The following is a 16,868-nucleotide window of genomic DNA, read 5'->3' as shown; positions in this document are numbered from 1 at the left end:
TTTTTAAACTAGACAGATAAAGTATTTCAAAATTAAAAAACAAATAAAAATATTACTTTATCATAAACTCCCTAATCGAATACGCTAGAAACAATTATATCAACATGCAATATTTGATTCTTGCAATACTAGCAACTCTTAAAATAATTTGGAATTGCTCACCTTCGCCCGCCTATTGCAATTTTTGACTTTTGAACTCGGGATGGTCCAACGAAGGAAACACGTCACCGATGAACTGTTTCCGCTTGGTTTCTCTTAACGATAAAAGTCGAAAGCTCAAAGGAGGTCGTGCCGGTTGCTGTCCTGAGTACGTCCCGTGGAGATATCCTCACCGCAGAGGCTTCTTTTTTTCGTTCATCCTTAATTTAAGTTTAATCAAATAAAAATGGAAAATTTCCTCGGAAAATACAAGTTGGTATCCAGTGAAAACTTCGACGAATTTATGAAGGCCATCGGCAAGTGCATTATTTTCGATATTTTAATTTTTGTATTTTATAAGGAAGAATTTTGTATGTTTTTGTGAAAACCTAAATTTATTATTATTGTATTTCAAATTTTACTTTTTAATTATGTTAAACTTACATAGCGGCTTACCTTTTTTTTAATTAAGCATTTAATTATTCTCCATTTTGAATATATTACATTTAAATCATTTCTTATATAGGTAAGGGATTGTAATATATTATTTGTCATGCATTTTGGAAATTATGAAAAAGGGACATTTTTTTTTTCAATTGATACCTACTCTTTAGTTCTTTTTTTTTTTTTTTAATTTTAACTGATACGAATGTTTTGCATGTAAATTGTATTTATACGAGTTATGCATTTATTTTCAAGACGTAGGGAATTAAAATCATTGAAATGAATACTACCATTAAGCAGCTGAAATCAACAGTTCAAGAGATTGTATGTTACTAGCGTTAAAATCTTAATATAAACCACAATCAAATAACTTATATGTAATGCTAAAAGGAAAAATTGAAATAATTAATTATGTTTCTATTTAAGTGCTGCATAAGTCTTGCCAATTTCTAGGAATTGAGCACTCTTAACATATCATCTTTCCCTTAACGTGATAAGTTCACAGCCAAATATCTTGGCTCTATATAAACATAATTAATTTCCTTTTAGGGTGGTTAATCCTATTTGCATGCTTGCTTTGCCTATCAAAGAACGTATTCTTTTGACAACTCGGCTGTTCTGTGTGATGAAAAACCTGCCACCTCTATATGAGACAGCCAACTCGCTTTCAGTGTCGAAACGCTTTATCAAGATTCTTTGCATTGTAGACGGGAACAAGATAACTGGTGGAGTAATATCGAGGAGGTTCTGTTATAAATATTTTCCACTTATTTCTATGTGACCGTTCATTAAAACTGGTACTGGTGTCTCCTACTCGAAGAAACACATAGTGATAGTCACCAAACCTTCACAGTCTTGCTGCATACTCGTAGAACAAATTTTTCTTTCTCGTCTTTCAATCCCTCTGCTACCGTTGATCGGCAGTAGGACTATGTGGAACAGCTTTAGTTCTTATATATTTCCTAGCGAATATTTGTAGACCTTGAAAGCTGATGTTAGTAAGTTTCTATCTGAACTGTAGACTGAACAACCCTTCAACCTATAGTACAGTGGCACCTGCATATAAAAAGCAATCTGAAATATATCACAGACTTCATTCTAATCTCCATGATGCACTTTTAATCTTTCATTTATTTATTTATTTATTTAATTTTATTTTTTTAACACGAGAGGTCGAGAGAACTATAAGCACATCAGTGCCGCGCGTGTGGGATGCAGATGAGGATTGAGATAGAAGTTTTTTAATTATTTATTTTTTTGTTGAAGAGCTGTAAGTTGTAATTGTTTGTGTATACTTCATGGGGAAGGCTATTTCAGAGGACAGAGGTGGAGGAAGCAGGTTCCGTGTGTTTGCACAGGAAAGGGATGCTGGGCAATTGCTGCTCTTGTATTAAAAAGTGCAACTGAAAGTGAAGGAATGACAGTTGCCAATTCACTGGAGCAATGACCATGGAAGTACCATGGTCATTGTGGAATGGACAGTGCTGAAACACAGTGGTGTAGATAGAACTTTTGTCGCCCGGGGCGGTCCCTGAGTTTGCCGCCCCCTCTCAATACACACCAAAAATACTACACGGTCAAACGACGTATAGGGAAATAAATTAAAGCACTATGTTTATTTTTTAAATAAAATTTTAATTTCAACATTCTAAAATGTTATTTTTCTTGCTTTTCTGTTAGCAAAATCGTCGATGACATTGGCGAAGTCTATTTCATAGTAATGTAGGTAATTCTTAATCAATTTTATTTAGAAAAACTCCTCTCACAACTAGCAACACTTACAGCAATTGTGGGGAAAATTCGCAGTAGTATTACAATATTTGGAAATGAGTTCTTGAGACTGTATTTTAGAATTAACTGCAAAAGTTTAAAAAGGTTCAAAGTGTGCCCTCCGCCCCTCTCTAGCTACGCCTCTGCTGAAACACTGCATCTGTAAGAGAGAGGTATGATCAATGAGACTAAATACTCGCCTCTGGACAGCATCAAGAATTTTAAGGGAAGTTTTAGGCGCACATCCCAAACATCTGAGTAGTATTCTAGCCATGGGCGGATTTGCGATTTTTATATTTGCTTTTCCCTATCGAAATTCCGTACAGCCGAAATAAACAGAGCTTTGGAGGAGGAGAGGAAGAATCCTACCACCTGCATGTGAGAGGCTAATTCATTTTCATCTGAGCAGTTCTTATGAAGATTATAAAAACCGAACTAGATCATTCCAACCAAAGGGTATCGGACGATGCAGTTATGGAAGGATGTAGGTTCACATTCCGTCTAGGATGGGAAAAATTTTTATATAGACTGAATAAGTGAATGTGAGATACCGGTCTCAAACGGAGGCGGAGGAATTCCTTTCCCCGGGTAAATCGGGATTTTCATCCCTAAAATAAACACACTGACTATATATATATATATATATATATATATATATATATATATATATATATATATATATATATATATATATATATATATATATATATTATATATATATATATATATATATATATATATATATATATATATATATATATATATATATATATATATATATTATATATATATATATATATATATATATATATATATATATATATATTATATATATATATATATATATATATAGAGAGAGAGAGAGAGAGAGAGAGGTTAATAACGTTTTGAAGATAGGATGGCAGCCACTCTGCATCTTTCAGACCTCCACTGATAGTAAGCCAAAGCAATCAGTGAATCAAACCGTTATTGGAGAGAGAGAGAGAGAGTACAACAGATGACTGAACGCCATCTCGTCATCTCTAAATCCTAACATTCGTATTATTGTCTTTAATAGTATGTTTCTAAGGTCGATTTTTTTGGCGTGGGGTTAAAAACTCGAGTTTCCCATGAAGGGAAAAAGACAATCCATATTTCAGCATTAACATATACTCTCCCATGCCAGAGATCGACTAACACGGGACCTGGTCTTAAAAAAAGGTTAGGAATAATTCTAGTCAGTGACTACAATCGATCCTATAACAGTCTTTCTTCATAACCTAGTGCTTTGAATTGAACTTTTCTGAGTATTTGTTTGAAACTATTATTATTATTATTATTGTTATTATTATTATTATTATTATTTTATCTGAAGAGTATCTGCTTATGTTCAATTTATTTCATTTCCATTTGAAACTAAAAGTAATAATAATAATAATAATAATAATAATAATAATAATAATAATAATAATAATAAAACTCTCTAAACGACATGGAGTATGAAGAGATAAACTTTTAGGATGACATGTACACAAGTTGGCTCTCCCTATACAGTAGAAACCAATGTTTTCGGATACAAATGCCCGATAAAGTATATCGCTCTCATTATGGAATGAGAGAAAATCATAGGAGGAAGAGGAGCAGGATACTAACTGGGGGGGGGGGATAAAAGTTGTAGTTCCCTTCCGTAGTCGAAGCATGATTTTATCCAAATTCGATTGCTAGTAATATTCACAGTACTAACGTATAATGGATATTAAGCATTTCAGGAGTGAATTATTACATATTATTTGTGGGAGATGATTTTCCTCGCCCGATATGAGACTGGCATCGACCTCGCTTACTGGAAGCCTGAAATGGCTTTAAAAAGATACTCTGTGTTAGCCTCTGCTGCAGGCTTTCCAGATTATTTTACCGTTAGCTTACTCACTGTACTAATTGTGCTGTAAGTTACCGACTTTTCAAGGGTAGATTCGCATAAAAACCGCCCATTTACAAATGAAGTTTAAATTAAATCATTTCTGAAAGTTCTAAAATCATTATATCATCATAAACTAAATGTGTCATATTAGCTTTGAGTTCTTGAAATAGATATGAAATTTAAATTTAAAAAAAAAAATCAGCAGTTATCTCTTTGAAGCACAGATGAAATATAGTTCCCGAAATATTCAACCACTTATAACTGTGGTGATAACTATATTTTGACATCCTTTTGTAAGCACAACAATGATAAAGCCATGTTCAAGTAAAGATGGAGGACAGTCGGGCGTCTCTCGTTGTGTGGAATGCACTTGAACCTTATCATCTTGCTTTCCTCTTCAGATAGCAGGAAGTTTGCAAGACGTTGGAATGAGATGGCCAATAAATATGAACATTTAACAAACCGATAAAGCTAACACAAGAGGACTGCTAGTGTAGAAGTACACATATTATCGGAATGGGATAGAAAGTCATGATAAAGCTTTCAAGTATGTGTCCTTATATCAGATGAGCTTTCCTTCTTACTTCAGCTGTGTTTAAATTTGCATTCTATATTTCGTAAGAAGAATAAAAATCCATCAGCAAAATGCTAATGAATTACGCTTTGATTGTACTGCAAAATCAGAAAACAAAATCATTTGTAAAATGGACCTAGGCAACATTGATAAAACATCACCTTAATTAAGAAGTTAGATCCTGATTGTAATCATTCTAGGAATGCTAATTCTTTTTTGTAACCTACCATTGGTTCATTCACTGTTCCTGTAGAAATGACTAAGCATACACGATCCTAAGCTATGTTGATTAAAAATAGACACAGTGCTGATTTCTAGATGACAGAGAGAAATTCTGATATCGCTGTTTTATCAACTTTCTGTTATTCAAGAATTTCTACTTTATTTATATACGCGCATAAAGAAAACAAACCAATACATGAAGGACATCAACTGCAATCATATATTTTGGGAAGAAAAGTACCATCTAGCCTAGTCCTGTCACAAAACATTTCGGAGGAAAATTTCTATCACTGCTGTAAGAGAGTTTGCGTGTATTCTTCTCGCCGCCTTATTTTGCCCACTGAAAAAAAAAGTTTCCGAAAGGAAAAGCACTTCATCCAACTCAACTTCAGTTGAAATCCCTCGTAGAGTATAAGAACCCAAGTCTTTCTAAACAAATGCAATCCATATTTAAGCATTAACATCAAAAGCATTCTTAAAAGGCGAATATATGGACTCTTGGGTAGAGTTTCTATATTTTAAATAGCGGAATACCAAAAAATGTAGAAACCTTAGAGGAAAAAGCAATCGATTCCTTCCCATTAAATCAACGTTATGGAAAAGATATTGATGATGTTTCCTTAATTTGAAGCAATGAACCAGATTCCTTAAAGGAGTTCCTGAATCATCACAACAATCAATACCCAACACTACAGTTTACCTCGGAAATGGAAGTTAATGGCTCTCTCTCGTTCCTGGATGTCAAACTCACTCGTGTGTCAGAAAACTGAAGATCTCTTTTTATGAAAACTTTTTATAGAAAACCCACACATCCAAATACACAATCTCATCATTATCCGCCTCAAAGCTTAGCATCGTTTCTACATTAGGTAAACGTGCTCACTTCCTCTTCAGTGCAGAAGAGATCACCAAAGAACTATAATCTCTTCTAATAACCTATCAGAAATAATCCTAAACAAGCTGCAAGTCTTTTAAGGCATGAGCTCCGTAATATTGATGCAAAAATAAATATTATCTTCAGTACGGTGAGAAGGTGAATTACATAGCAGCTTACTAACAGCTAGTTTAGGATTATTTCCGAAACCGTTTTTCTGAAAGGTTATTAGAAGAGATTATAATTCTTTGATGATCTCTTCTCTTTCACTGAAGAAGGAGTGAGCACGTTTGCCTAATGTAGAAATGATGCCAACCTTTGAGACGGATAATGATGAAATTGCGATATAAAGCCATTACATCGCAACCGTATATAATGTCCGTTTCAACAAAGTTAGCCAAAATTCTCAAGAAATTTCAAATTCGCACTTCTTTCACTCCTCTATTCAGACTCTGTTCCTTTTTCGGCACAGCTAAACCGAAACATGACAGCCAAAAGTGTCCAAGAGTTTATCGTCTTCGATTTAACTGCAGTGCACCCTATTTTGGTCAGACGGAGAAATCCACTGAGTTGCGTATTGAAGGCCATGTGAGAGACATCACGTATGGCAGAACTAGAGCCACCTCACTATCTAATCACCTTAATTCTGCTCATCCCAACGATGAAGATTCTATGATGCTATGATGAGCTTGAAAGAAGAATTGTGGAATCAACTAAAATAGTCCTCACTCCGGTCCATCTTAATACTACTGACCTTAGTCTGATTGCCACTCTTCAGAGATCATGCCTGCGTGAACGTGCGGAAGAATACTATGGCATCCAGAACGTCTTCAAATGTCAGCCATACGTTTGCAATTTAATTTACATCTCTTGTTCTTTTCTAATGTGTGTGTGTGTGTGTGTGTTTTTTTCTCTTTTCATGTCATGCACCCGATGAAGTCATCTAAGAAGACGACACTATTACATATATGTAAAGTACACTAACAGACATAGTGATTACAGAAATATATTATCGCTTAAAAGAAAAGCGAATACATATCTCCTCAGATATAACTCCGTTACTCAACATTCTTACCAGGTCATTTAATGCCTGGAAATAGCTTATCAGAATAAAACAGTAAGTAAATTGTAAATTATCGAGCTTTTGGACATTTGGTCAAATGTCCAAAATATTTTCTACAAGAAAAACAGTAACATAATTACGATTTTTGTCATTTACGGGCAGCAAGCTATTCAATATGCTACAGTTATATGGTGTCAATGGGGCATTATATCAAGCAATACTTAGTCTTTATTTGAGATGTTAATGTCAGCTCTTTGCTTTATGCGGACGATGTTATACATCTAAATAAATCCACTACAAGTCTGCAAGATTCTCTGACTAAATTGAATAACTGTTGTAATAGATATGGTATGAAGATCAGCAATAAAAAGACAAAGACAACGAAAATAGGCAAAATCATTGAAAATATCAACTGCATTGTGAACGGAGAACCTGTGGAACAAGTAAAACATTTCATCTACTTAAACACGATTTTTAGTGAAGATGGTAAATTAAATATGGAAATAGACAACAGAATCAACAAAGCTGGTATGGTAGGAAGTCAATTGAATAAATTCATATGGAATATGAGAGAAATTAGTCGGAACACTAAATTAGCTGTATACAAGACAGTGTTCAAACCAGTTTTAACTTATGGATCTGAGAGCTGGGTTAGAAGTAAAACACTTGACCAAAGATTAGAGACCGCAGATATGAGAGTCCTGAGAAAGATTAGAGACATGAACAGATGGCATCAATGGCAATATCATATTAAAAACGAGGATATTAGGAAAGAACTTGACATTGTTAGCAGAGCTAATCTCAGGTGGTATGGTCACTTAAACAGAATGGGCGAAGAAAGATTAGCAAAACAAGTGTTCTCTGCCAAGTTGGAAGGAAAACGACCGAGAGGAAGACCAAGATATAGGTGGATTGATACGGTACAAGGTGCTTTAGAAGATAGAAATATAAGATCTGGTAATGTTGGAGTCTTGACAAGTAACATGTGGAGGAAAATTGTAGATAAGAAGTTAGTAATGATGTAAATTTTGCATGTAGTACTATCATATCCTGTATACCCCTTGAGGGTACATGGCAGGAATTTGATGATGATGATGACGGGCAGCAAGATTTTGATTTGCATTTGAGAATTTTTGTTGGGTCTCTCAGAATCTTCATAACACCGCTCATAATCTCGCCACATTTTGGGATGTTGCAGTTTGGCAAACAGGCTTTTAGCAAAAAATCATTATAGAGGAACAAAAAATTCTCACTACAGAGAGAAGGGCAAGTGACAGTGGTATTCACGTCGGTAATACGACAGCGACTACCAGGGATAATAGTTTGTAGAACTCAATTACTTTTATTAACGATTAAACTATGGGAAACGATTTTTGCAGCCACTTTCAATCCTATATAGTAACTGAACTAAAAAAAAGCTATAATCACGTTCATTAGGGGACTTTAAATAAGTAATAAATAAATTAAATATAAAAACACGAAATAAGCAGAAGTTGTAAAGAGGATACTTTTTAGGTTTGTTCTTATGTAACTGTCCTCTTCCCCCTGTTTGAAGTGGAAGAGCAAAACTTGTTTGCCAACATTTATCATTGAACGCTGTCAAAAAGCTATTGCCATGCCATGCTATCATGACTACGACGATTACTTCAACAGAATAAACATTGCTATTTAATGATCGAAACTGAGAATTGATGATGAAGCCGAGATAGAAATATCTGTCAAGTCTTCCTAATGTGAATCTCCACTCCACCACTGCAGCAGGATTCGTAATGATTATTCTTTATGTTTTCTTTTCCTATTTCCCTATTGCAATCAAGTTTTGAAATATTTCCCGCATGAATGTTATTACTAGGACAATATAGATATAATTATATCATGCGAATTTCATTTCCTTGAGCATGGCTAAAGGATTAGAATTAGCATGATTCTACTTATTTGTACTATGAATAAATAATGAGTGTTCTGTATTTCTATTTCAAATGAATACAGGATTGTTCCCAACACTTTTTTATGGCAGTTTTCTTCCCGTGCCTATCACCTATCAAAGATAAACGACTGAAACATGATTTCCCCCTCCCCTTTTTTTTATCGATGATACGACTTAACTTAAACATAAGCTTCTTGGGAGGTTTCCAAACATCTTTCAACATTGTGCACAAAAGATAGTCCAAGTCAAAGTCCAAAGAAGTGAATGAACCATGGAGAAGTGGAGATTACATTTTCATCGGTCATTACACTGCGAAGTATAAAGTTAAAAAAAAAAGTTCCCACCTCTTTGGACTTTGACTAATTCTAGTAATTGGCATGACCTCCTCTAACAACCTCATAATCCACAGTATAATGTGATAATTGAAGTTTTGTATAACTTACGTGAGCGCTTTTGAAGACGGAAAAACAGCACTGTTCAAATATATTAATATTTATTCATGCATGAAATAGAATGCTTTACTTGAATGTGGATTAAAATAATAGCACGATAACGAAAGAGACACTGGTCATATGTTAGAATTAACTTTATGTTTATCTGATTCTCTTCATAGCTAGAGTGCAGGAGTTCTTATATCGGCTGCTGTCTCTGGTATAGTTGCCTCCTCAACATCTTCCTTGACTTGGATATTTTCTGACCTCCTGTACGATATGGAATTTTTGTTATTCTTGGCGGAAATGGAACAGAAGTTCCAGTTTTCTTCACAAAATGACACGAGAAAAGAGAAAACAAAGAAAGCAGCTCAGCTGCTCTGAATTTAAAGCCTTTATAACAAAGGTTACAATCGGTGCCAGAACTAGGATGCATCGTGGAGGAACTAACCTGATACTAAGAAAAATCAGAACGAAATTAGTTACACAAAAGTATAGCAATAAAAAAACTTACAGGTGTTTTTCCCATTGATTAATTCACAGATTCCACTAATTCTGTGAATTAACTGGATATTGTAGAAGCTGGAACCTTAATTTGACTTGGATTGATACGAAATTTTACAGTTTATTGGAAAACATAACCCCATAGATTAGTGGCAATATAAGTAATTCGACGGTGAAGGATTAATAGTTATGGACAAACGCATTTATATATTTTAATTAATTTGTTCTCTGACCTGAGATTTTTGTAGTAAACTCCAACTCTGGAGATGAAACTTCCATAGCCCAGAGTGCCCAACTCAAACCCGGAAAGGTGGGAATTCCGGATGTCGAGTTTCTAAAGTTTTTGAAAGAGTTATTTTTTATTTAATTTAAAAAAAAACGGTTTTGATTCGAAGAGTATTTTATAGAAGACAATTCAAGGCACATTGACTCTTATGTTCATTAAACAAGTGTTATATTTATAGGTTCAATATTAAAATGATAAATTACTACTTTCAATTCATTACACTCAAAATTTAAATAATGCTTATTTAAGGCTTTAGTAAATCAGTTTATTTGGTGTTTCTGACAGCATATATATATATATATATATATTCTTGTAGGTGTTGGGATGATGCTGAGGAAGCTTGGTGGCAGTTCTAAGCCCGTAGTAGAAATAAAGAATGATGGTGACGTCTGGACTATTACCACCACCACCACCTTCAAAACGAGTGAAATCAAATTCACGTTAGGAAAGGAATTTGAAGAAACTCGTCTGGATGGTGCAGTAGTAAAGGTGAGATCAATGTCAAATTCATATACAGTCTTATCATTTCTCAAAGATTTAATGCCATTTGGAAATCTGGCTGTGACTTGGATAAAATCAAAATAATATTTATGAATTTAATTTTTTAATGTGATATGAAACAATGATATACTTGTTTGTATTTGGAACACAAGATGACGGCAGTGTATCTATCTAACATAATCTTGTCACCTTTCTTCCAATAAAGAAGCTAGGAATACACCCAAGCGGTTGCAATGATGAAGGCTGGAGACCAGCTGACCAAAAGTTAGAGATAAATGAGTATCGCAATTGCAAAACAAGAAAGAGATTCTAGCATTACTGTTTATTTTGTATCTTTTAAGGAAGGTGTAATAACCTACTGAATTAGCACGGTAGTTAATAATGCAATAAAAATTAAGATAAAATCAATAAATGTGGCAGATAGTGCTAGTTATTTGTAAAGAAGGGAACAGAATTATTTCCCATAATAGAAGTTAATTTTTTAGCCATATTTTTTAGACATATTATGTCTAAATAGCAATTAATTGTCATCTTGTTATATTCCTCCTCCTCCTCCTCCTCATCATCATCATAACGCTAATTACGGATGCAGACAATATTGGTCTGTTCCGGTCTCATTATCCATCGAATATCCTTTTTTTTTTTAGGTCTATACGGCCTAAGTTTAAAAGTAATAATGATAGCACCGAAGAATAGTGATAATAGGCGCACAAATCTCATCTCAGAGGAGCGATCTATCAGAGCCTAGCATGGTCTCTGGCGGACTATTTTCTCCTTCGACAGTTGTCCATTTTAAAAATAGAGGAGGCCTTACAGATTACAGCGTACCCTGTTTATCCTTAAGTATATGGTTTGCAACAATTCATGGAGTGCTGTTTTTATATTTATTTATTTATAATTATAGTATGCATATAACAACTCCGTACGAAGATGTGGGCGAAATGCGATCCTTTTAAGGACACTGAAATCGGGCACTAAATTGTGCTGTTTTTCCCGAAATTCGGATGAGCTCTCTCGATGCTGGGAGGGGTAGCAGGGTAGCGATCAATCTTTTTAGTGATACATAATAAGTATTGTTAGTGACCGTAAAGCTGAAGTTAATTACGAATGAAATGAAATGTTATTCATTTATTTTAGCATTAACGCCATGTACTTCTTGAATCAGATCATTTTTAAAATAAGTTATCCTAATTCAATTACTAATGACAATTTTCGAAATTTGGGTATACTTTACACATCTCATATTTCGCTCTTGTGATTTTTTCGTAGACTGTCATGAACTTTGAAGATGGTAAGTTGGTTCAGAAGCAATTCGGAGAGCCAGAGGTCATCATCACAAGAGAAATTGTGGGAAATCAGATGAAAATGGTAAGTATATTAGTCAGCACAGCATCATATGAAGTAGTATAGAAACGTGTGATGGATACCGAAACGAAACTAACTTTACTTTTTCTTTTTTTTTTTTTTCTTTTTTTTTTTTTAAACTCTGCAACCTTTGTGATGGCCCATATGGCCGCTTGCTAATAAAATACAAATCAACAAACCCACGGACCAACATTTGCAGCACAGTAACTTTCCCAAACATATTTAAAAAGTGTGTTGCAGATTATTTTCTGTATAAAAATAATAAAGTAATCGTTAAAAGTAACAGAGCGTTGTGTGTGTGTAGCAAACGAAGTAGCACCTTTGCAGTTGTTACTTTACCAATGCAGCTTGTTCCCTTTTGGCGTTAGGTGCTGCCATTTTTGCAACAATCTGCACACTCGCACATCAATACAAAGGGAAACTTCGGGTAATACGTAATACCTTTTTGTGTGTAAAAAAGGACACTGAAATTTCGGGGTAATATTCCGTATTACACGAAGTTCCTTTACATAAAAGAAACCGGTAATGTAATCACTGGTCCTAGTAACCGGCACTGAGAAAGCATGAATGCACATTTTACACGTCCTTTTTTTCTTTGTGCCAGCTCCAGAAATCTGGATTTTCACATGTTGAATTGGCAATCTTGTAATGCACTAGTTAGTGCTAACGAAGTTATACCAAACGACAACGCGCAGAACAATAATCACAGCACGGTCAACGTTTTTGTCCAATCGTTTTTTATTATTAATGATTTTTTCCCCGATATTATTAATTGTATCAAATTCAATGCAAAACTAATTCTGAAAAAAGAGATTAGTACTTCAATTAGCAAATTTTATGCTTTTGCAAACATATAACATGAAACGTAACAACTTGAAATTTTTTCTTGTTGCCTACTCCACGGAATTTGTCCTTAATGTCACAGTTACATTAATAAATACAATTTTCAGTACGCAGACAGATGCTAGCGCCACTGATATAATGTACATCATATATCGTATATAAATTTAACATCGCATAGGAGTAATATTGCTGTTTCATTGTGCTAGAGAAAATTCTTTATTGGCATTAATGAATTTTTAATATTCTATTCTAAACTGAAATTAATCATCTTATCAAGACAAAATATTTTCATCACATGTTTCTTTTTAATTATTTTATTATTATTCTTTCCCTAGTTGTGCACTGCTGGAGACGTTGTTTCGACTAGAGTGTATGACAGAGAGTAAGCAGCCGGCCTTAGCACTCTCAATTTTCCTGAATACCAGTTCATATCTACTTCATTAATTATGTAGCTGCATGAATAGACCATTCTGTATGTTCTTCCTGACTGATGCAAGCGGCCGTAAAGGGTACAGAACATATGATAACTACTGAAACAAACACTATGCAACAAAGTTCGCTTCAAATTCAGTTATGTTCCAAATTCAAGAGCAGTTATCAATAAATCAATAAAATCATTCCCGTGAACAAAACTTCAGTTCAAAGTGTAGCATTGCTATCTAATATTTTTAACTAAAAAAAAAATAGAAAACAACTTTGGAAAAGTTATTTCGAAAATAATAAACGAAGACTGTTATATTTCAGTCCTATATATACTTTCTGTCAAGTTTAAATCTTGCAAAATATAAATTTTTACCCAATATGTTGTGAATCGCGAATTATTGAAAAATATTTTTTTCTTAATATAGTGCTTTTATTCATCACTACCTACTTACTAAAAGTATTAATGAACATGTCGCTGTATCAGCTCAGATGTAATATATAATCATTGTGGAAGAACAACATCCATCTCTTAATATCTGGTTGTTGTCTACATAAAGTTCTATTCAAAATAAATTGAAAATATTATTCGGTGTTGTTCTGTTATATTCACATTTTAAATACAGTACATCTGACTGAACTTCAAGAATAATTCCCAATTTGGTATTGGCTTTCACTTTCTTTACTGTCCTTATTTATATAAACAACTTTTATTAGCACAACACTATCAATAAATTCAGTATTTTCTATAAGTGTATAATGACTGAAACGCATTAATAGGACAGACTCCATCCTATAGAGCAACAGTTAGCAACTACAGCTGTTTGAGTACATACACTCTTAAAATTAATGGTAACTATCTCTGAACTGAGCAAAGAAAGGCTTAGAAGCAGTTCATCTAGTAGGCGACTAGAATCAAACCTACTACATTCTTTCTTTCTTCAGGAAGCCTAGCACTATGGATGCAAACTCTATTTCCATAGGGACACATAAGAGTACAGTAATACTTTTCCTTACATCACATCGCTTTACGACGATCCGCTCATACGACACTTTTCAATTATGACCAAAGCCCATTTATACGACGGTTTCAGGAACTGGACGCTGCCGTAAATCAACCACTGCGTCGATTCGTGAACCTGGATTATTTTCGACGTCATTGCTCGCTACATCTCTGTGTTTTGCTGTGAATTATATAAGCAACAGCAACCCAGTGAAAAGAAGAGGCATAATCCTATTACATTATATACAAAGATTAAATGATTAAATTTAGTGTGAGATGAGATAAGCTGCAGGCTAAACCCACCTCGCACTACTGTTATTAAAAATAAAGTTCAAAGTGAAGTGAAAAGTGCTACACTAGTTAATATCGCAATTATCGTAAAACCGGATCTCATTTTCCATAATTAACATTTTTCAGTCTATCGTCGATACTGCGTATTCTGCTAACCAGTAGCGCACCCAAGATTTAATCTGGTGGTGGTGGGGGGGGGGCTGCGTTGAGTAGACGATTTGAGAATACACAGTATGCATCGCATACGACCTATGACTGAGCATCTGCAAATCGCTAATTCATAAGTAGTATAGAAATAGAAGACACGACACAACATAAATTAAAAAAAAAAAAAAGAATTTTAATTAGAAAATATTTTTGGAAAATTTTCTTTCTTTTTTTGGGGGGGGGGAAAGCCCTTGACCCCACTCTGGGTGCACCACTGCTGTTAACACTTGCTTCGTTCCCCCCCCCCCCCCTCAACTGCACTCACTCACTCAATCTCAAACACTTACTCCACTCCTTCCATAAACGACACCACAAATACATTTCTCACACACACACACACACTGCACTGAACAAAATCACGTAGATGCAATTCGCCTTATAACAATTCGTCTTTGCCGCCATACTGTCAATATCAAATTAAAACAAAAATATAAGGTTTACTTAAAACTAAATAACTCAGTCTATCACACACTGTGGATAAAACAAAAAAAACTACAATGAATTAACTTACTATTATTATTAACTAAATCATGAAAAGACTTATCTTTCAGCAGTGATAATAACCAGCAACTTTTACAATGCACCAGCTCGTGGCTGAACCTACTTAATTATGCTAAATCTTTCAGTAACTTCACACTCTGTTGCATCTGTGAATATTAATATATACGTCGAGTTATTAAAAATTTCAACTACCAAAGTAGTTTATGCACATGCTATGTGTGCGACTGGTGGTATTATTTCCCCCCAGTGGCGCACTCGGGAGTTAACCTTTGGGGGGGGGGGCGAGTTGAGTAGACATTTTGCGAATACACACTACACCTACACATCGCATATGACCTATAACTGAGCATCTGCAGTGATCGCTAATTCATAAGTAGCACACAACATAAATAAAAAAAAATGAATTTTAATTAGGAAAAGAATTTTGGAAATTTTTCTAGTGTTTTTTCCTTTTCTTTGGGGGGGTGCCCGGGCCCTTATCCCCCCCTCTGGGTGCGCCACTGTTTCCCCCATCCTTTCAACATGTTATTTATATCCTGTTAATACTAGATGGGGAATACTCTCTATTTGAATGTAAGTCTGCTTACCTTATAGCAAATTGGTGTTCCATAATTTTCTTTCCGATTCATTTACTGCTCTACTGTTTAGTTCTACAACATAAATAGGTTTCCTCTTTCTTTATATCAGTGGCATTGACTAATGACTCAAAAAAACTTTCACTACTTCTTTTCTATTAGAGACTACTTATGGACCATGTCATAAATATCTCATTTTTCTTTTGGCATTTGCTTTCATCGCTTAATCAGCTTTTTTTCTAGCTTATATCAGCTACATTCGTTCTGAGTCAGAAACTTCTGTTTATTTCATATTAGGGCCTTCTTAGGGATCATACAAGTCTTTAAGGCCAACCACCTACCTAGTTTGGTTTTCATACAGGATAAGGTGGTTAGTCTTCTTATGCTAAAATATATGTTTTGTATGTTCTTTTCATGCTTTCTCTTGGCAGGTTTGCCTCATCAGGAGAACGACTCATCTAACTAGATCGGTAGAATCTTTTGAACCCAACAGTTCAACAGCTAAGTTGGTCAACTAGGCCAATGAAGCTAACAACTTTTGGTTTTTATTGAGAAGCATTTCACAGGCCTAACTGATAATGTTAGCAACCATTTGACAACTTAGATGAAAGTCCTTTAACATATGGAAGAACAAATTCTGGAAACTTCCCCAGAAATATTAGAAACCGCCAGATTGACCTAAGTGCCTTTCCGTACCGTTCGAAAATTAAATACCTTCCTAATCTCTCCAAAAGACAAGTACCCTCTTTTTCTTATCCTGGAGTTTACATAATCTCCCATTCTTTTGTCTTTTATTATTATGGACAGACTGGTCATTTCTGCAAAAATTCGTCTTGAAGAACATCAAGAATATATTTCACTTAAGGAACCCAATAAATTTGGTTCAACAAGCCATTGCCTTATCTGCAAAACATAGAATTCAGTGGAATAATACCAAATTTCTACACAAAATTATATTCTCCTGGAAAGACTGTATAAAGAAAGCTTTGAAGCACACATTCACAACCCTAACCTTAACAAAAACGATTG

At 34.5% G+C, this 16,868-nt stretch overlaps 1 protein-coding gene across 1 annotated transcript; it reads left to right on the top strand.

Moving 5' to 3' along the window:
* Positions 1 to 281: 281 nt before the first annotated feature.
* Positions 282 to 13,850, top strand: LOC150092905 (sodium/calcium exchanger regulatory protein 1-like). The gene is made up of 4 exons (XM_090413484.1): positions 282 to 455; positions 10,450 to 10,622; positions 11,904 to 12,002; positions 13,178 to 13,850. Exons 1-4 carry the CDS (start codon positions 386 to 388, stop codon positions 13,226 to 13,228), a joined length of 393 nt encoding a protein of 130 aa, XP_090269610.1. The 5' UTR covers positions 282 to 385; the 3' UTR covers positions 13,229 to 13,850.
* The last annotated feature ends 3,018 nt before the right edge of the window (positions 13,851 to 16,868 follow it).

Source organism: Typopeltis vanoorti, chromosome 24 (genome assembly GCF_054136105.1).
Source record: "Typopeltis vanoorti isolate ZY-2024b chromosome 24, IOZ_Tvanoo_1.0, whole genome shotgun sequence".
Lineage (NCBI taxonomy): Eukaryota > Metazoa > Arthropoda > Arachnida > Uropygi > Thelyphonidae > Typopeltis > Typopeltis vanoorti.
Note: the sequence above shows the minus strand (reverse complement) of the source record. Positions and strands in the feature narration are given on the sequence as shown.